The sequence below is a fragment of the Thunnus albacares genome, chromosome 6 (assembly GCF_914725855.1).
Source record: "Thunnus albacares chromosome 6, fThuAlb1.1, whole genome shotgun sequence".
In the NCBI taxonomy this organism is placed as follows: domain Eukaryota; kingdom Metazoa; phylum Chordata; class Actinopteri; order Scombriformes; family Scombridae; genus Thunnus; species Thunnus albacares.
The window spans coordinates 9,942,104-9,963,538 of NC_058111.1; the positions used below are offsets into that span (position 1 = coordinate 9,942,104).

A 21,435-nucleotide genomic window follows, 5' to 3' on the forward strand; every position below is an offset into this window, starting at 1 on the left:
GTAACTACATAACTCAAAGCCTCAGAAAAGAGAGATCTGCATCATCTCCTACATGAACCACTTATCTTAATCTTTTTTAAATCTTAAATTGAAAACAAACTCTATTGCAAACAGATACAGTCCGTCTTATGACCATTTAAATTAAGTTTTAATGATCATGTAGTTATTTGACAGTTATGAGAGAGTTATGGGAAAATACTCGTGCCATATACTTGTAAAATAAATTATTTGAGTGCACAAATGCATCCATATAAAAATAACTTTTTTTTTTGGCAGAGCTCATATTAAACGAAGGGGGTTTTGTTCTTGTATCATAATTTGTAGTCACCACCTTCTGGCTGCATCACTGCGATTCATATTATATCTATAAGTGTGTACAAAAAGCATCAGCATGTGAATCAGACAGATATTTTGCCTGCTGAGACAATGATTTGCTGCCAATACTCTAATCATGTAGTGACATGACGGTTCAAACTCTCAGTGAACTTTATTAAAGACCACGCTACAGTGCAGCCAATGAAACTACAGTACGTCTACTTTCATTGAAAGATGTGTATATTACTTGTGCGCTGAGCATAATTAACAAAAATAGGCTTGTAGAGTCTCAGTAGTTCCCCATTAGGCTACATGTGGCGAGGGCAGCTAAGAGTCTGGGGGAGAGTTCAGGGCAGACAAGGAGCTTTACTCTGGGATTTGTCTGTCAGACCCCATTATTCTCCTGAACCCTAAAAAGTTCCTGTTGAGCTGTCTTCTGTCTGAAATTTACAGGGATATGGTGGCAGGGGTGAGCAGGATGGCGCACTGAGGATGGAGGGAGGAGATATGAGCGTCTCCTTCTAAATGTTGTGGGTAATCCATGTGGATTAACCCTGGCTGACCTGATTTACACCCAACGCACCCACAGAGCCAAACACTTTAGTCAGCACTGCTACTCCCATCTGTGGTCAACCCTTCTGTGCTACTGGGCTGCTAATGTGAGTTACCAGGAACGCCCATCAGAACAGAAACAGTTTTTAACAACAGAGACTGAAACAGAGACTGAAAAGTCAGAGCATTATAAGCTAGTATTTATTGTGGAAAAACTGTATGAGATTGCATTATATTTTACATATTATTATGTTATATATGTTATGCATGTATAAGCTCCTGACAACTGAAGATTTTCCTATTATTAATGTAAGAAGTAGAAGAAAACCAAACCAAACCCAAACCAGTCTGTTAATGATAAATAGTGGAGCTTAAAATTCTCAATCAATCATAAAAACTTTCATATTCAATGTCCTGAATTTGAAGAACTGCTGCCTAATTATTGTGAGGATAGAAAACAGAAAAAATAACATCAGTGCTATATTTTCTGACATCCATCCAATTATTTCATACTTAGACCAAACCTTGGATAGCGTGGTTCATTATTTAACCGCAGCCTCGGTAATAACTTCAATATTGTACTGACACCATCGCTGGGTTTTTGCCCTTTGGCGGCTGTTTTACTTTCATGTGTTCTTATGGCAACAAAATTACTCCCATTAAACATACGTTTAGTGGTGAATAAATTGCTTTCTCTGCCTTTTCAATCAACCCGTCCAATATAAGAGCCTCAGAGGCATATTGGCAGTCAATATTAATATACTCAGTACCACTGAATCGGTTACAGAGGGGGAAGGGAGGCTGGTAAAGTAATCAATGGCAGCTTTTCTACCTGAAAGCTGCAGCTCAGAGGTCAGAAGAAATAAAATAAAATCCTTCGTTTCAAAATGGTTTGAGATGGATGCCTAAAAATAAAGCCACTTTAGTCTAACATTATTAAAAATTTCACTGGTATTGGTTCAGCTGGCTAAAGTTTGTATTCAAACTCAGTACAACAGACAGTCTCTTGGTCATTTAGGAGATTAAGGTCATATCCGTGTGTGGCACAACACACATGCTTAAAGCTCAAAGTCAAAATTAAATGGGGCCAGTTTTTTTCTGGTTCTTCCTTAAAATTGAATGGCAGTCCACATCAGTGTTAGCACAATTGAATAGACTGAAAGAGAAGTTTATTGAGATCTGCATAGATTTATGGGGTGATAATAGCCCTGCATGTGACGTCTCGGCCCAGCTGGATTGGGGTGCAAGCCACAAGATGTCTCACACTCTGTAAAACCGCTGCTAGTTTAACTAATGCAGGTTTGAGCTGTATGAAAGGTCCAGTTAAGACGTGGCAGAGGGAAAAGTATAAGGAAAAGACAGCTGCAAGTAACAGTAATGAGTGTAAGAGAGGAAAAAGTAAACACTTCATGTTACAGGAATTAGAACCGAAGCTCATACTGATTGGCAAGATTTTGATTTACAGTGTTTTACTTGCCCGTTTTAATATCATGGTACCAGAAGAAGATCGACAACAACCTAACTCATATATTTATAGGTAAAACTATGTGATATGAACCATATACTTACGAGACCTCATGAGATTTCAGAGAGACACTTCTCCTTGAGCGAGACTTGGTTTGACACAATAACAAACAGACCGGATTGAAAGGTAAAGAAAAAAGTTTTATTTCTCTGTGGGCATCCTTTCCATAATGTTGTCAGACACTTATAATAACAATCTGAGCCTGTCAGTGGCAAAAACAAGCACTTTTAGTGTATGTATGTATGTATGTACATTGACGGGGTGCAGGGGACATTGCAGGTTTCCCTTTAAAGGGATTTTATGAGCTAAAATTAAAATTGTCAACTTTAAATTTTAGGTACTTTCCAAAAGTAGATTCAGTCTCCATTCCACTGCCATCAGCCTCTCTACCTTTTCGTGACACTAAACCAACCACAAACACCTCGTGAATGAAGCACACAGTTACAGGGTTGGGATCCAATGATATGTTTAGTGACAAGTTATTTCCTGTTAATTCTTCTACTTGACTCCACTTAAATGAAACAAAAAAAACGTTCTGTGTTCCCAAGCCGCTCAGCTGTGTAAGTAGAAATACAATATAATGAGAGGTTTTCTATGTGACTGCTATAGTATAGAAGTAAGAATGCTTTCATTTTGTTTTCTCGAAAACTTGTGCTGGTGAACTTGTAGGTGTTATTTATTGTCACTGGTTGCTGTCATCTTTACGGGAAAATTCGCACCTGGCAGGTTGTTGAACACTGCTCAAGCTGGGACTGTTACAGTATACAGCAAATTTTGGAGCAATACACCAAACTCACTGAAATGTTAAAAAAAAGACAACAAAATAAAGATAAAGAAAGAGTTAACCCGAAAAACGATCAACTACCAATTTTGCAGGTGATTTAATACACTTCCCTGTATTGATGCAAATAATGAGGCAAGGTAGATGTACTGTATAGTTATAGAAAGAAGGTGCATGTGCACTGTAAAAATACATAGATGGGTGAAAAATTAAAGGTAAACACCTGAATAAATGAGAGGAGAAGGAACAATGAAGCTGTTTTGCCTCGTGGTGACCCAACAAGTTACACAAGACATGTGGTTTCCTTTAATTTGCCAACCATCTGTATATAAAGATAAGGTTGTAAAGCACAGTCTTAACTTTTAGTTACGGCTTGTTGCATCCTCCAAAATCAACATCAGACTATAGAACCTAATATATTAGCAAGTCCTCAGTTGTTGCCCTATTTGTGCACAATGGTTGTGATTGCAGTTGTACAAAAATAAGGCCTTTTGTCCAAATTTTCAATACAACTGTCTCAGCTCAATATTTACATGCTTTGATACAATCTTACATATTAACTTAGTTCTATCTAAAGATTAATTATATCTGCCCCAGTCTCAAATACACATATTATGAAATAAAGACAGTGTTTTAAATAAAAACGTGAAATTGTAATGAACTGACCATCGGTGATCGGGTCAAAGCATAAAGTAAACTGAAAGGCTACTTCTAGGTTCATCCAAATCCTGTACATCTCTAGAGCCTTAACCATAGCAAAACATACTATAAATACATGTGGAATACTCTATATCTTCCTCAGAAATGTCAAATTAAATTTTCTGGTTCAATAATACTTTCCAAAAATAAATGTTTTCTGCTTGCGGTATACTTTTATACCTTGTTTTGAGTACCAAAGAACAGCCACACATATGAGGGGAATGTATGATTGATTGGCTATTTAATGAGAAATACAAACCCATTAATGATGAGATAGTGTAAGTACTTCAGTGGAACTTTATTGCCTTTAGTCCTGTCATACTCACCATCTGTTGATAAGCCCAAATCAGCCTCTGCGTACATCTACTCAACAAAGAATAATCACCTCTTCCCTTTTTTCCCTGCAGTGCATATCACACTGATCACAGACATAAGACCATGAAAACAACTGGTTCAGACAGTTCCACACTTGCTCCTATCTGAGTTCATTTCTTGGATAACACCTGACCCAGAGAAGTACATCAACACAACTAAACAAAGTATGATCAAACACAGATTTGGCTTCAGATTCAATCAGGATCATTTCTGGTGTTGCAGTCCAAAGATGCAGGAAATGAACGTGGTTGTTGGTGAGTGAGTGCACAGAGAGTGCCTCCATTTGTTTGGGTATATCTAAGCTACCTCCCTAAGAGACGCATATTGCATTTTATATTTCAAAAGAAATTACATTACAGTATGCTGCTATGGTGCTCTGTCAGGAGAAGTCGCAGTCGTTTTTGCTTGCCTTGTCAGAGGCAGGGCTGCATGCAGCTCCAGTCTAATGCAATCAAGTTGCTCCAACACAAAATAAAGCAGATGTGCTCCCAAACTGCGTGACTGGAGTGGAAGTGAGGGTGAAAAAGGCTCCATTATGGAAAGAAAAGTGTGGAGAGGATCTTTACAGCACCCACGCTCTGTCTGCGTTAGTCAGAGTGCGTCTCTTAGAGATGATCAGCTTTCACTGAGTGCCACATCAAAAACTTTGAGAAGGAGACTGTTAGGTTCAAAAGCCGTCTCTCCATCTTAACACAGCTCATCCAGAACATGTTGACAAGGGTTTTCTGACATTCTGTAAGATAAATCAACAACATCAGCTTTATTTTTGTTATCTTAAGGAAAAAAAATGTGTGTTAACACTTGAATGGGTTGTACGGGTTAAGAAATGTGTCATTTTTTTTAAAACAATACTTCACAAACGACACAATCATTTTCAGTCAGTGGGTAAAGAAACACAGAGTTAACCCACATCTGCTTCTTTTGTTTTCTGGTGCAATTATAAGAATTTCTAACACATCATTTAACAGCTATGAGGAAAATTAGCTTCCCCTTATCTACCATCCACTTGTCAATCCATCAAGAAATAATCATTAGAATCTGATGAAACACTTCACTGCATGAATGTATCTGACATCCAAATATGCAGAACTCTGGCCCGGGGCAGGGCAACGCAGTGTTCAATAGCACTGTTCACAGCTGACTGAATACCCAACCAGCAGGTAATTGTAGGTGTGTGCAGTAAGGTTTGGGAGGAAATTATTCGGCACATCAGCACAGAGCTCCCTGCAGTTCAAACAATGCTGTCTATCAAGTGGCAGTCACCTGGATTTGTCAAACAGGTCTCTGGTATGGCTCTGATGTGTGGGAAAGAAAGCCTCCCAAATTGTGCAATGCCATCGTGGGATCATTTGAGAATGAATGAAGTGTATCAATGATGTTTATAATTTAGTTGCAATTATAATTTAGCTTTATCCAGCGCGGTACTATAAGAGTAATGATATGACAATTTATTAATGTAATGCTGCAGCTCTAGAGTGATGGTTAATATTACACGAGGTGATTCGATATTATTCAACTGCAGAAAAAAAAAGTGTTTTAACCACTACTTATAATACTTTTTCGGCACAGATTAAAATGGGTCTATTGCATCATGTATCAAAAATGTTCAAATATTGAAAACTGACAAAGAATTCTTCCTCAGATCAATAACCTTCTTTTTTTATTCTTTGACAGTTTCAGATTTAAAATCGTAATTTTGCCAATTTGTAACTGTACTGCCTTTTACTTTTTAAGTTCATGTGTAGACAGCATTTAATTGATAACTTTGACCTCTTATGTTAAATGAAAAAAAATGTTTTGTGGTAGTTTGTGTTCATATTCTTCAAAGTAAGGTATCCTGCTGGTGCCAAAACTCAACGATTCCCAGCCCTAGTAACTACACATACAGCTTACATGGTACAAAGCCACACCCACCGGACTTACACCTTAGAGAGATGCACACAGCCCTAATATACAATGAACAAGTCTCTGGAGACTGTGCAGCTCGCTCTGATCCATAATTGAACAAAAGGGCAGACCAAGCAGAGAGGAGAAGTGCGGGGGCCTCTGTCCCTCCCTGCTACACTAGCTGTGAACTTTTGGAGGTAAGCGCCCCGGGGTTCCAAGGACAACTGTCAGGAGACACGGGCTGTGAACTCATGCTAATGAAGGCAGCTCAGCCCTGTAAACAGCATGGGAGGATGTCACTGGAATACATTACAATACATAACTGTCTCCCCAGGGCAAGAGGGTTGCACATGGCTCAGCCCTGATCATCCCCTCAACACACAAACACACACACACACACACACACACACACACATATCCAAGGGCTCTCTCTCAGCCCACCTGGATACCCCACAGGCCGGAGCCGCCAAAAGCAGACAAGTGCTGAGATGATGGCAGCAAGATGTGCAACTGAGCAGTTTGTCCAAAACATTCTGGGTTTACTGAAATGTGAAGAAGTGCTCCAGAGCAGTGGGAGATCATTTCTCAAATTCATAGCACTCTATCTAACTTGTTTTTGATTCTTTGATTGTTTCATAGTAACTTCTTTTTTTTTTTTTTTTTTTTGATTTCAAGTTCTCTTCCTCTCCCACTACATAACACGGCACACACATGCCTTGAAAAGCTGAAAATTGATACAAACTGTTGAGAACTGAGATGGCAAAGTGAGGCTCTTTGTCAGAATGTCGGCGCTTTGAAGGAAACAAGGGGGAATGAGGGAGCGATAAAGTGAGCGAGGGAGAGAGAGAGAGCTCAGACAGGAATGCGACTGTTTTCAGGTCAGTGAGCTGCAGTGTGCATGTGCGAGAGAGAGCGAGGGCGAGAGAGAGAGAGAGAGAGAGAGAGACAGAGACAGATACAAAGGGGGGTGGTAAACCAGTAAACCAGGCCACAGTTTGTGGTAGAGTGATCTGCTGCCTTTTCCCCTTCAATCAAAGACAGAGCAAACGTAACGCTGAACTTTATCTCCGAGGGTTTGCGGGGCATTAGTGTCATTTGTGTCTGACCTCTTGTGATTTGGCAGCGTTAGCAGAACTCTCGCTACTCTGCGCTGCTTGATGCGTTTTCGACCTGCCACAATTAGAACGACTTTCACTGCTGTTCTTGTGACCTGCTCTTATCAGTTCATCAACCTTGAAAGAAGTCAAACTCAAGCAGAAACTAAATTTCACTACTGAATTACTGAATGGAAAAACATTTTGTGAATACAATTAGCAGCTAAGCAAATGTTGTGCTGAATCTTTGATATAAGACATTATGAGATTTGAGCATTACAGGATGTTACAATCAGCATTTTCCACTTTCTGCATTCCACCTCAAGAGTTTAGACTCGACACATGATTGCTTTACCATTAAATATGATATTCTCTTACAGTCTGGGCCTTAATAAGGAAATCCCCTGCACTCAGAGCCAGCTGCCCCTACTTGCCCCCCCACCCCTCCTCCATCATACTTAGGTGTATGGCCAAGAGGCCTTGGTACCTTTGAGAGATCTCTGAAGTTCCCTGGCAAGGTCAAGTCAAGCTCCTCAGAGTCGTAGTTGGTGAGGACCCAGGGAAAGACTGGGTACTGGTTCAGGTCATTGTATGTCCTCCCTAGACACACAGAGCAGACAGAAATCTGTGAGTGATGAAGGGTTGGATGGGAACAGAGGGGTTGAAAGCGGGGCAGGGTACACTCGAGGCTTCAGTTACTTTGGGGGATCAGCATGCAACATTCCAACAAGCCCCCAATCTCAGAACCGTCAGTCAGACGCACTTCCTGTCTCATAGGGAGTCTGCCAGGGAAACATGTATACTAATGGTAAGGCTTTGTCTGCTACGTGAGAATGTTTTCTGCGCTCCTCATGCCTTTGTCTGCTGAGTATACCATATCAATAGACTTTAGGAGTTACAGGAGGCCATCTTTAACTTTAAAGAGAGCATAAGTATTTTTAAGTAGTAAGGAGTGGATGTAATTAGAGAGATATAGATTCTTCTGGGGGCCATGACTCCACACGCTTAAAATGTCACTGCAAGTTTGATCTGCTGATTGGCCAGATGTGAATTATGCTCTGGCAGTGGAAATATGGTTTTCAGATGGCAAAACGTGTCATAGGAAATCCATGGGAAAAGCCAAGAGAATGTAACATTTTGTCATTGATGCTCTACTTTTCTTTTGAAGATGACACTGATACAGCTGTGAGGTCAGGTGGTGGCCAGTTGTAATCCAGGATTGGGATGGGTCTGCTATAATGGTTTTGTTGAAATGATTACTGCTGTTAATAAATCACTGTAAAAGTGTACACTCAAAGCAAAATGACAGTAAAAAAAAGGAAACAACATTTGATTTTACTCACTAAGAAAAATGAAACTAAATTGCAATAGGGAGCAATGACAACCCTAGGGTCTGACCACATTCCTATAACATCCTTTCTTAACACAAAGTGTTACCACATTTTGTCCCAGAAACATTTCACATTTATGTTTTTATTCTTTTCCAGAGTTAATGTTTACTAGTATAGACCAAGCTACCCTAGTACTGTAAGAATGACTAGAGGTCAACGGAAACTACAAAGTTACACATTGCATCATCTCACAATGACTATTGCAAGAATGAGACACTCTTGTACATTTTGCATTGATAATGTTACAATTTTTCATGATAAATTGATGTTAATTAAGCACTCAGAGATGATATTCTATCTCCACCTCACATCAAAAGCTTTCATATCAAAGTGGTATCAAGAGGTGGCAACACCAAGGTCAGAAAACTAAAAGTTATTTATCATGCAAGTCAGTAAATAGAATAACACTTCCTAAATCTGCTAGCTATAGCCAGAAAGTTACTTAATGATTACCAACAAAATTTTCTCAAATTGTACCAGTCCAGCAGGTATGTCTCTGCTCGCTCACGGAGTGCAGCACATTGACATTAGAGAATCTAATTCTAGCTGAGCGAGTGGTAACGTCTGACAGGCTAGTCAATGCGAGGGTTTCTGCAAAATAGCCAGGGTCTGAGGGAAGCTAGTGAGCATAATTATCCAGGTTAATGCCACATAGTGAAAAGAAATCAGCGAGCTGAATGTTGAGGAAGAGTCGGGGGGTGTTGGTGCGGTTAGACCTACTGGTGCTGAGGCCTGAGTTGGGGTGGCAGGATGTTAATAGCAGTGGAATAGTGTTTAATTAGAAGACCACTTCCCGTTCGCACCTCTTCCCAGCACTTCACCCCCCGCCTGTCTGCCGCCGCACACTATTCTGACATCCCTGTCAGCCCAGGTCATTACCAGGGATTTTTAATGAATTTTGGGCATGTTTTTCTGTCTGCCTTACATCTAATTAGCTGACAATAATGTATCGAACTCAAGCACGGGCTAAATATAAATATGCATGAATATGCAGCGAGAGAGAGGATGACACCTCTCAGAGCAAAGTAGCGTGCAGTCGCTCTCGCCTTCCCTGTTAGTTGCAGTTCAGATCAGAGAGTCGACAACAGAGCCTCTCAACTCCGCAGACACACATGTCTACGCTCTCACAAAACCAGGCACTAATTATCTGGCAAAATCTGCTGTGCCTGCTCTTTGCTTCAAACAGCAGACTGCTACGAACAGTGAAGTGTACCGCGTCGAGGAACACTTAAGGATACCATGGATTCTTAAACAAATAGGACATACCTGAGGACTCTTATAGTATGTTTCCAGTGCCACTGACACATAAGGTTTATTAATCATGATTGCTAAACCTTAAGTCATGAGACTCTAATAGGGAAGAGGTTCACATAGATAATAGATTAAAACGTAACACTTTCAGCGCTTGTAAATTTTGCCCGAATAAGGAAGAAAAACAAAACAGAATCCATCTATTTAACTGATGGCTGTGAAAACCAGAATATATTATTTCTGTGGCTTCAGTTTCTTAAAAAAGTATAAGCATAGAGTGTCACTTGGGAATCACAGCCTTGTACATCATTACCTGATATAGTGTTGAGAAACATGAGGTACTCAAAGTTGGAGATCTCTCTCCTCTGCCAGCGCTGGGTCATGTTTGAGGATTTGAAAAGCTGCCGAGGGGTGGCCAGGGAGATGCGCCTGGAAAAACATTTAAACCATAAATCAGACAACAGACGGTTAGTGTTAGTTATGGACATTTTTAAACTTATATTCGTAAAATGTTAAAGCCAAACAGCACCTACAGTACTGTATATGAAGCTATACTTAAATTCAAAGGATTTTCTACATCTCAGTAAACCGGGGCATAAACGATGACATTTAGTGGATGATAACCAGCTCTATGTTTAGCACTTCAGGTATGAACGAACATACTGAGACTAAAAGCATACATACGATTTCCAAGCTATAAACTAAGGAAGGATACAACGCAGTGGCATTCACAGTTACACACACTTTTGATTCCAGTAGCTTAAATGAGCTAAGTGCAAATAAAGTACTCTTAAACTACACAGTTAACTATGTGTTAATTCAGGGAGGCTTGCTTTTTATCCACTTAATTAATGTAAGACTGAAGGAAATGTGCTTGTTTTGTAGCGGTGTATAAATAGGCTTGTTATCACTGTGAATCTGGGGTTTTCTCTGTGTTCAGTGGCCTGGCTGCAGCCCTGCTGTACAGAGTCTTCTGTCAGAGAATTAGGTCAGTTCAGTCAGGGTCAGTGCACATCCACTTCAATGACTGGAGCAATGGGACTTCAAATGATTGCTACAGGCCAAACTACACAGATGCTCCAACACACAACAGAGGGGGAAGTAATGTAGGCAATGACGGAATTAAACTAGAAATAGCTATCTGTGTTCTGTTAAGTTTTATTCTGACATTACTTTTGGAAGTGTGACCCACCTAGCTTGTGGGAGCCCGTAGCTGGTTCCCACTCCGACTCGAGGAAGACTGTAGACAACTTTCTTTACTGTGGCCTGGTCAGGAAAGTTGAACAGGACTGATGCTATGAACAATGAGACATATCACTTAATGATAGGTAAAAGAGAAGAACTTGACTTCAAAAGCTGTAATTGGCACTTCACTTACTTCTATTGGCCATAAAGACCTCCATCGCTGTGTTCTGAAGGAGGTAGCGTCTGGAGAAGACTGCCCGGATCTCACTGAACATCCACTTTCCATGTAAACCCTCGGTGTATGCTAAGACCTGTAAGAGGAGAGAGAGACAGGAAGATCAAAATAAAGCTTTTTCACAAGACTTTTTTGACTTGTGATAGTAGGAAAAGCACAAGTCTTACTAATAAAATTAAGGATGGCTCTGTTCAAAGTGTCCCAATAAGCAATCACAGTGTGACAGCAGTGCTTTCCCTACTTTGACATGTCACAATGTCCTCTGTGAGAGCTCTTAGATTATGATTTAAATTTTTTGAACCAAAGTATTGATGTAAACTGCTTTGTTTTGATGTGTTCACAAAAACACTCAGCTCTGCCAACTCTGTTTTGAGTAAAATCCTACGAATGAGAGATCAGTGTTTGACATGTATTCACTGCCTTACTATTAAAAAGTTGCTACAATTTTTAAGTATTTCTTAAAAAAAATCGAAACTGCTAATTAAGGACACTTCAATCATTTTAAAAGTACTCTCATATAGTTATTCTGAATAAAACTTCTACTGTCTGTCACTGAGCAGCTTATATCTGTCTTGTTTACACCACAACAGTAGCTGGTGAGAGATGGAAAAGTATTCTAGTTCACTCTTCTATTTCCCAGTTGGGATTTAAACCTGCTCACAAGCTAATTACCTCTAACCATTATAATAATAAAATTACTTTTTTCATAATTATTTCATGAGTTGTATTCAAAATTAAACATACCAGCTCATTTATTCCTTATTTTCACTGTAACAAAGCATTTGTGAGGCATTATAGCATATCCTAAGGCACTTTTCTACACGATCTGAAGCTCTCTACACATTCCCTATATGTGTTTCACACTTGTTCAATCGGTCTATAGCACGAGAGTAAAGGCAAGTGGTCAAAAAAACGACCCCCTGGGCCAGTGACACATAAATAATCAATAAAAACCATCATACCGAGGGGAGGAGAGGGTAGACAAAGGATCATTAGTGTATGCAGCACCACTGGGACTGCAGGTCCACACACAGAAAACCACGACAGTTGTTCTGACAGGTGAGAATGGTCCCCTCACACACCTCCACCCTCCCCTCCTCCCATCTCACTTCCCTCCGACTGAACAATTTTGTCCAACAGTAAGAGCCAGGGAGCAACCTCATCAACTCCCCGGGTTATAATCACACATAGGTTCAGTTCAGAGAAAGTGTGTGTGAGGGAGAATAAAGATATAACAGGGCAGTAAGGGGGTGAGGCCCTACAGTACTACAGTTAGTGTGTGTGTGTGTGTGTGTGTGGGTGGGTGTCTGTATGTGTATGAGGGGTGATTGAGGTGGAGTAAGCAGGGAGGGAGGGAAGCAGAATGAGATGTTCAGCTGGGTTAGGTCTGATGCTAATGCTCATTTAAAATAGTGACAGGCTGGAAGAGTGCAGCGTGAGCCGAGCTGCCTTAATTTCTCCCTGGAATAGCTCATGCCCGACCTCCATGCCACATCCAAAATCTCTGGAGCTCAATTAAAATTGGATTAGGTGGAGATGCTGGATGTGCAGCACAGCATCTCTGGTGCTCTCCTCCCAGTAATGCCCCTGCTTGACACCTCTGCAACCCCCAACTCAAACAGTTGTCATAGAGACAGCATGGCCCAGAGGAGGCAGCGTGCTGACTGGAGGGGCTGGAGGGGGGGGGGGGGGGGGGGTAGAGAGGATGGGAGGTGAGATGGAGGGACAGCTATAGCTGCGGGTGAACCGGTGAGGGCCAGCAGCAGCAGCTCACTAGTAGGCAGGGTAGCTTTTATCCCCCTCCTGCTCTGCAGCCAGATGTTCTAGATGTGTCTTCTGAGTGCAATGCTGAAAGGCAAGTCATACAAATATGCATCATGGGAAGGTTACGACGTCTTACTCTATCAAAGCACCAGTGAGCTGTTATTTGAATACATATTAAGTTATTTGGATGTCTACAGGCTCTGAATGGTTTGTCATTTTCTGCACAGTCTCTGCTTATTTTATTGTATGTTTGTAATTTAACAATGTCATGAATTTGCCTCCTGAATTTTCTATTGGTTATATCATTTACTAGAAATGGTATCATACCAATAAAAACCCAGCGAGTAATAAACCAAGCAGTTTACACCGTTTTGTCAAACACTCCACTGCCGGTTGTTTCGAATTAAAAACGTATCAATGCAGCTATAATATGTTAGCTCTAAAATTGATTGTCAGTATAATAATATTTTAGCACTGGCTGTTTCTTGTTACCCAGCTTAAGTGAACTTTTTGCTGCTGTGACAAAGTACAGGCCAAAGGCTTAGCTGTCAACAAAAGAGAGGCTAAAGAGGAGAAAAAAGAGCTGATTTCAAACAGCCCAGATCAAAAAATTTGTCATAACAACAAAGCTTTAGTCTAAACCAACACACAGGGGCCCCTGTAGACTTGGAGATTTGACAAAGCCCAGCCCTCATTTTTGGAGGCCCAGCTGTAAAAAATGCCATTTAATGAACCTGTCTGCTGAAGCTGTCCCCTGCCTGTCAGAGGTGTCAGCCAGTGACAAGCGCTGGGGACGGCCGCCTCCAGTCACAGACAGGCCTGCCAGCTGGAGACTTCGGCCCCAATCTAATCACGCCACCAGAAAGGGACCGGCGCTCTGCTCTTGGTCTGTCACGCTCAGGGCTGGGGGAGCAGCGAGGGGAGGGGGGGGGGCGGTGGAGGGGTCTGGTATGGCCGACAAGCACAGCCTTTTGTTTCCACACAGGTCCCTCCATGCAGGCTCATTAGGAGCCAGAGACGCATGCGCTGCTCTGCCAGCTGCAGGGAGATATACCTCTCCTGCATAATAGCCATAATGCAATTTAACGTCTCTGTCCTCTCTTTTCCTTTATTCCCCTTCTCTTCTTTCCCTGATTTGACAGAGGGCAGGCTACATTCTGCCTGTAGAACATCACAGGCGGGAAATGGAAAATATTGTGACAGATGAGATGAGGAGAGGCACAGGTGACACCGGTGTTTAGGTTGAAACTCATATATAATAATGTGCAGATGCTCAAATGAAGCACATCATACTTAAAAGTGATAGGAAGCCACTTCATGCATGGAAATGGATTCTAATCATATCTGACGTCCGAATAGCTTTAACCCCACATTGGCTGAGACATTATGACAGAAGTTATTAATAAATCTAACGAAGAATTTTCTCTAAAACCTGATGCAATTTTCTCCTATATGGGACGATACAATCCCTCCACTGCATTTATACCAAAATAGGAGTATAATATAATTCAGTGAGACCTCCAAGCCAGCATGACTGATATATTTATATGAGACAGTGGAGCACTCTGACATCCTGGTATCACAGCACCTCCGTTGAATTCTTCTCAGATTTGTCTAATAGGCTTCCACTATAAAGCCTCACAACTGCATAGTCCCAGGCGGCCAGAGAGAACAGTGAAGTGGAAGAATAAGGGGAGGATACGAGAGGCAGTTTCATTTTGAGTGATATGACTACTCCCCCAGGAGCGAGTGGGATGGATTTCACACATGGCAATTTGGAGGATCAGCACACACTGCCTATACTGTATTCAATGGCTGACCTCAGGCAATATGGGCCGAATCTGTGAAGAGGTTGAGCAGTCAGAGAAGGCAAAGAGAAAGCATAAAGCCTGGTGACGGCGTGAGTAGAGAGCGATTCTTGGCTAAGTAGGAGAGCATGATTGGCCATTGACAAAATGGTGGACTGGGTCACGAAAAGTATAATTACATGCGTGTTTGAAATAAAAAGACATAAGAGGCTAAATCGGAACATGTGTGTTTAACACCAATAATACAAAAAACAATAACTTAAAGGGCTGTTTCACTAAAATTACAAAATAATATATTCCTTACTTACCTTGCCTCACACCTAGTAGTACTGTATCTACGCATGCAGTGGTTTTATTTGTCCAGATTTTGAATTTTTCTTTTTCTGCCTCCAAACCAGTACAACTGAGGTTAACAGAATTTAATTCTTGTGCTCACAGAAATGAAAAATTACAAATTAAACAAAAACTACATGTCTAAATACCATAAAAGTAAAGGAGAACATATATTTTTGTAATTTGGGTGACCTGACTTTTTTTAAACAGATAAAAAAAAGCACATATTCTTGCAACAAAATGACTCAGGTGTTCCACACACTGTGAAGTTACACTAATACTGGCGCATTTTACTTTAAAAAGCCAAGCAGACAGAAATCTTGGTCGTATGACCACGACGTGCCCAAATCTTCACTTTAACTTTTCACTTGAATCCCTTTTACATCCTGCCAAGATGTATAACGTCTGCCTGAGCATCAAAGCATGTTTCTCATCTGATCCTTCCTTATGTGACAACTGTTATGAAGTGTAGAAATATAAAACTGTGAAAGATTCCCCCAGATTATAAAAAAAAAAAAAAAAAAAATCAGTATTCCACTTCCACTCTCTCTGCGAGGCCCATATCTCAACTTCAATAAAGTAGCAGGCTCCTAATGCAGGTATTGGGGGAAAACAAGATACAGATTTGCATAATCAGTGTCACTATACATTTGGGTGGTAGCTGGAGTGTGGCAAGATGACACAGCTCGGGTGCTCTGGCAAGACCAGTGGGATAAAGGAGATGAATATGCATTAAATATGCTGGCAGTTCACTGCCCCAAATGTCCAGCCAAGTTTGTCAATAACATTTATGTCAGGGATGGTATTTCACGCACATTAGCAGGCCCTGCAGCGCTGTCTTCAACGCTGCCATGGTAGGACAGGTGGGAGGAGCCATTTTCCTGGCATGTATTTTCTTCTTAAAAACTCAGGCTCTTTAAACATTTTTTTATCTGCGCATGTTAGAATATGAAGCATCAATAAAAGCAATGAAAAAAAAAAAAAATCCAAACAGTTTCTCATATATTTCCCTAGCGATGAGGTTCGGATGATGTTTGGCGTCGAGCCAGTTGAGCGGTTGTTACAAATAATCCAAGAACAAAATGCATTTCTTCCATGATCTTACTGATATTTAATGAGATAATGGTGGAAATATATATATGTATGTTTTTTTTTTGTATTTAATTCACACAGACAAGAGTGCACATACACTTTCACACTGCCCTCTCTCAGACTTCACTTGTAGGTGGATGTACTTTTCTTCACACTTTCATCCTTCACATCTAGTGAAGATAAACAACACTGAGCAGCAGTGAAGTTACTGCCAATGTCCAAAATTGTCACACATGCTCCTGTTGTAAGCAACTCCTACCAAGCACAAGATGCCGTAACCTTTAAATGGCGATGGCAAAAATGCATTAGAATGTATACTGTAGATGGAAAACTGCGTCTCCGAGATAATACCGTTGAAATTGCAGCTATGTAGGAGGATTTGATCATTTCAATTTAATTCAAAATATACTGTTCCTATTAGTCTCTCAGTTTATCAATGTTCAGCATATGTTGTCACCAGACTCTTCTTCTTGATGTGTTAAATAATGACGCTTGTTTAAATTGCTGCTCCTACAGTTTGGGAACAGATAATTTGGCCTCTTTTGCATATGTTATAGTATGTCCCATCTTCAAACTGTATCATAGTTGAGATTTTACACCTCTTTTAAGGTTGACAAATGCTGAAAATTAGCATTCAAGCTAATAAGACTCTGATTGTGAATCCTTTTCCATCAAGTGTATGCATTTTTTTGCTTCCTTATACGTATGAACTTTATGAGGCCTACTTTGGTTTACTAGCAAATAAACAAACAAATAAAAATGTAAAAAAAAAAAAAGGGACAAATTAAACACATGAACATGCCCGAGTACTGACCCACCCACAGCTACATCCACACACATACATGAACACACTTAGTGAGCACATCATCCAGATAAACAGCTTGGGATGCCTTTACTAAGGAGCTTGAGAGAAGGGATGCAGTCATTTGGTATGGGGTCTTTTCAGCAAGCTTTTCCTAATGGGACTTTTTCAGGGACTTGTCAGCCTTAAGATGACTGAAATCTTCCTGGCCTGGGTACCAGCTTCCTCTGGCTGCCACTGAGAGTGCCAAGCTGATCGCTTTAAATCCCACTTTTCTTTTTCTTTTTTTCTTTTTTTTTTTTTTGGTGGTGTGTGGGAGGGATAGGGGTTTAGAGCAAGACAGTGAAGAAGAGAAAGAACGAGACAAGGATGAAGAGGCGGAGAGACAGAGGAGGAGAGGGACAGAAAGAGCAAGTGGTTAGACGGGAGGGCCTGATGAGCAATGAGTGCCTCACTCGTCCTCAATTAATCTTGTCTCTCTACCTTTGCTTAGACGCTTCCCTCAGCACCAAGGTAATAACGACACCCTCATCCATTATCCTTTTATCCCTGTTATTCACTGGGAATTGCTTAATAATATGTTACAGATTTGTCCCCCTTCATATAATTCTTTCTGTCATTTGCAGTATATCATCTGAAAAACACACAGCCCCCTTTCTGCCGGACGCTCTTTGAGGATTATCGTGGGTGACACCTTCGTGATGCAGCCGGAATCTGGAGCATCATTTTTTCAGGCATAAAGTGGAATTACCCTGACTTATCTGTCATTGCCAAAAGCACAACAAGCCATTCAGGGCCAAAGCAAAGGTGGAACCGGTTCTTATCGGCTTCTCCGAACGAGGGAGCTTGTAAATTTATGCTAATGAGGGCCTTTTGTCATCCAGGCTCACCCCTTGGGGCTGAACGGGGCTTGCAGGGGGTGATAATCTGGCTGTTGAGTGCACTAGATAATTTGTACTTTATACTCATGTAATTATATAGTTTAAATCTTTTTACCAATGCTAATCCTGTGGCACGAGGAAGTGTCTTAACCATGTCTATGGTTCTTAGAGGCACTAGTTAGCGCACATCTGACTCTCTCTCATAAAATCACGTAGGAGGAGTGCAGCGCTGATATAATTACTCTGACTTTCTGTAGCCCTGCGCTTTGAATCCTCCTATCATTTTGATTCACCTTAGCAGGCAGGCAGAAAGCCAAGCTGGAGGCCTGGGGCTACGGGAGACAACTCAGAAAAGGTGAAAACAAGCAGAGCTGAAAGAGCCCTTCCCATTTTGTCAGAAAAGAAAGATGGAGGAAACCAGGAAAATGGACTGAAAGGAGTAAAAGTAAGTGCAGTAGGGCAGCTTTGCACAGCTTTTGAGGTCTCCCTATTGTCCAGTGGGATTCCAGGCCATCTTGTGTGCCTGCCAAAGCCGACAGCCTCTGACAAGCTGCTTGGCGAGCTGTAATTTGACTAATTACATTGGATTAGACCATATTAATGCAAGCTGTTTTCTCCAGGGTCACTGACCCACCCAGTGTGTCTCTTGCTAGTTCCCCCCTATTTGGTCTAAACAAAAGACAATAAAAAAAAAAAAAGTGGATTCTGTGTGTTTCTTGAAATTATAAAACAATGAACATGTATCTACTGTATATCACTGACATTGTTTATATAATAGGAGAAAATGTGTTACAGTGCATCCACAACAGAGAAAGCTGTGAGATACAGCCGGCACTTTCCTGAAGCACATCATCACAACATTCTTTGATAATAAACTGAATCCCTCGCCGACTTTATCTCTCTGCAGGAAAAGAAAAGCAAAACAAGGACTTTTATGGATCTCACAGAAGTCCCAGAGTTCACAAAATAGTTTTTTTTACGCAGACAGATGGGGGATAGGTTTCCACAGGCTGACAACAACAGTACAAAATTTCATTTTAATTTTACTTTTATCTTAACAAAATATCAGTGTAATCTGAGTAATGACGCACTGTTTTATGTGTGGGTTGGTTGCACAAATGTTTTTTTCCTGATGAGGAAATGGTGTGTTGAAATCCATGATTGATATAAACGATAAAAGACACATTATTTGATCTGCTTTAAAATGAGCAGATATGCTCAGAAAACCCAGAAAGAATACTTATTTGTCAAAAGAAGGAGGGAAACCTACGCTCATTTGCATTTGCAAAAATTCACAATGAAAGGGGGGAAATGAGCCATAGAATGTGTGTGTTTTAATACAAGTGCTCTCCCAATTGTACCAAATCAATTTGAGTTTCATACAATGGAGAGGCAGCTTCGCTGTTTGTATGTGCTCCTCTGCCTTGAACACGGTGTAATAATAGTCTTAAACCAGGCGTTATAAAGACAGAATACCAAAGAGGCTTACAGCCTTGGTTTCATGAAACATTTAGGCAAAAGTTCCAAGGGCTGAGGATGATGAAAGAAGGTAAGCTTGAAAATGGGCTTCTGGGATCCACAGCCCTTATTGTACAGAAGTCACATCAAATTAATACTGAGGGCCATTTGCAGCCTTTCTTCTCCTGAGCTTTTCAGAACGGATTAAGCTATGAAAACTCAGAAATTACTAAAGCACCTATTAGGCATTATGCTCACCCTTTCTTCTCTTTCCCTTTGAAAGTCATTGAATGTGCTTCACTTCTCTCATACTTCAATTCACAAGTTGTTTGCATACTTAAAAGAATGGCAATTTTATAAAATGTGTCATGTAAAATGTATAGTTTCCACTTGCACAATAGGAAACCCATCCCCCCAGTTATCAAATAAATATTTACTCATAAACACATTTTACATTATTTGCAATGTTATCACAGAACTATTACTAATTTGGTGGATCTGCATGTTAAATCAAACTATGTTGAAGGATTTTTTTCAGACTACAGGTTGTAGTTTAGTGTGACGATGCAGGCCAGTGTTCAGGCATGAAGAGCCCGTTTCTGGGGTTCTCTCAGGCTCTCCGCACCCCTCTCTGCTCTCTCAATGCCTCTTCAAAGAAGCGCAGGGAGTGCATGAATTGTAATTATGGCTCCTAACAGGATTCAAGAGGGCCCAAACGATGGCACTTGAGAAACAGGTCGTGTGGAGTTAAACGGCTGTCAGACACTCAAAGCTCCCCAGCATGTGAACAAACCCACAAAGGCTGGATGTGTCCACTTCTAGGGCCCTCCTACCCACTTTCCCTCTCATAGAGAGAGATTAAAGATCAACTAAAACCCCTTTAAAGACCCATATAGCCTTTCTGCATTTCACCCACGTTACATTTTTCAAGAAGTGTTACAGTTTTCCAGGTAAGATAGTGGACTTGAAATGAGGGCTAAAAAAAATAGCAACAGCTAGTACAAGAAATGTGTGATTTTTGACTTGAATCAAATATTTGATCAGTGAAAACTTATTAACTTCAGTTAGAAGGAAATAAATCCTTGGCAAAATTCAAGGCAAATGTGACAACACCAGTAGAGCATATGAGGAGGAAGCAGAGGCGTGTGAGAGGTATCAGGTAATTGGTACCACCTGAGAAACCAATATAACCACAGAGTCAGATTATCTTCGGACCTCGCTTTCAGAATAACGGAAAAGATCATCTGTGCTCCCCAGACAGTTTCAATGACTCACCGGGGCACAAGACCCCTCACTACACATTAAAGAGACCAGCCTTCAGTCAGGCCCTATCCAAACTTCAGCCCCAACCTACTTCCCAAAAGCATCCAAAAGAAACCAACCTGCAGCGTGAAGTCCCTATGCATGACCCTTATTAAACTCTTAATTGGATTGAGAGCCTCTAAGAAAAAAAATTCAACATCGTTCATTCAGCTGAGATTTTCTTTAGCATTCCTTCCAGTAGTTTGCCACTTCAACAATAACATTCAAAATCAAGTGACTGAAAACTTTTTTTACCCTTTCAAAACACAACCAGATTTTCCAAAAAATGGGAGTATAGGCAAAAACCTTATTCACCTTGTTTTTTAAGGCAAAGCTCTATTTGATTTTCACAGGGTGCAAGTGACAGGCTGAAACAAAGCCCAGTGCAGGCCATTGTGTAGCCTTTCACTGTTGTAATAGTCTTAAAATGGCTACAAGCAGGGACCTATTCAGTGTTGACCAGGCTGCTCAGCTCTCTTCTCCATATCCAAGACAAACTCTGCACTAAGCGGGAACTCTGAGGTCAGCTGATGAGTGAAAGAGGGACTGAGTTCACTCATAACCACAGTCTCAGACTATCAGTGCCTGTAGAGGTTCTCAACACATTTACACTAATTATAGAGAATAAATAGTGCCATAACAACAACATCAATCAAGTTCATTATGGAAAATAACATAATGACAATAATTACAATAATATCTCAT

General features: G+C 40.7%; 1 protein-coding gene across 8 annotated transcripts in view; it reads right to left on the minus strand.

Moving 5' to 3' along the window:
• The window catches only part of nbeab (neurobeachin b), a 206,506-nt gene that overhangs the window by 25,310 nt on the left and 159,761 nt on the right, over positions 1-21,435 (minus strand). For all 8 annotated transcript variants that reach the window (XM_044354827.1, XM_044354830.1, XM_044354825.1 and 5 more), the window contains 4 exons: positions 11,249-11,366; positions 11,063-11,165; positions 10,184-10,299; positions 7,716-7,828 (listed from right to left, as the gene is read on the minus strand). In XM_044354827.1, the coding sequence (XP_044210762.1) occupies positions 7,716-7,828; positions 10,184-10,299; positions 11,063-11,165; positions 11,249-11,366 (450 nt within the window). The remainder of the gene's footprint in view (positions 1-7,715; positions 7,829-10,183; positions 10,300-11,062; positions 11,166-11,248; positions 11,367-21,435) is intronic.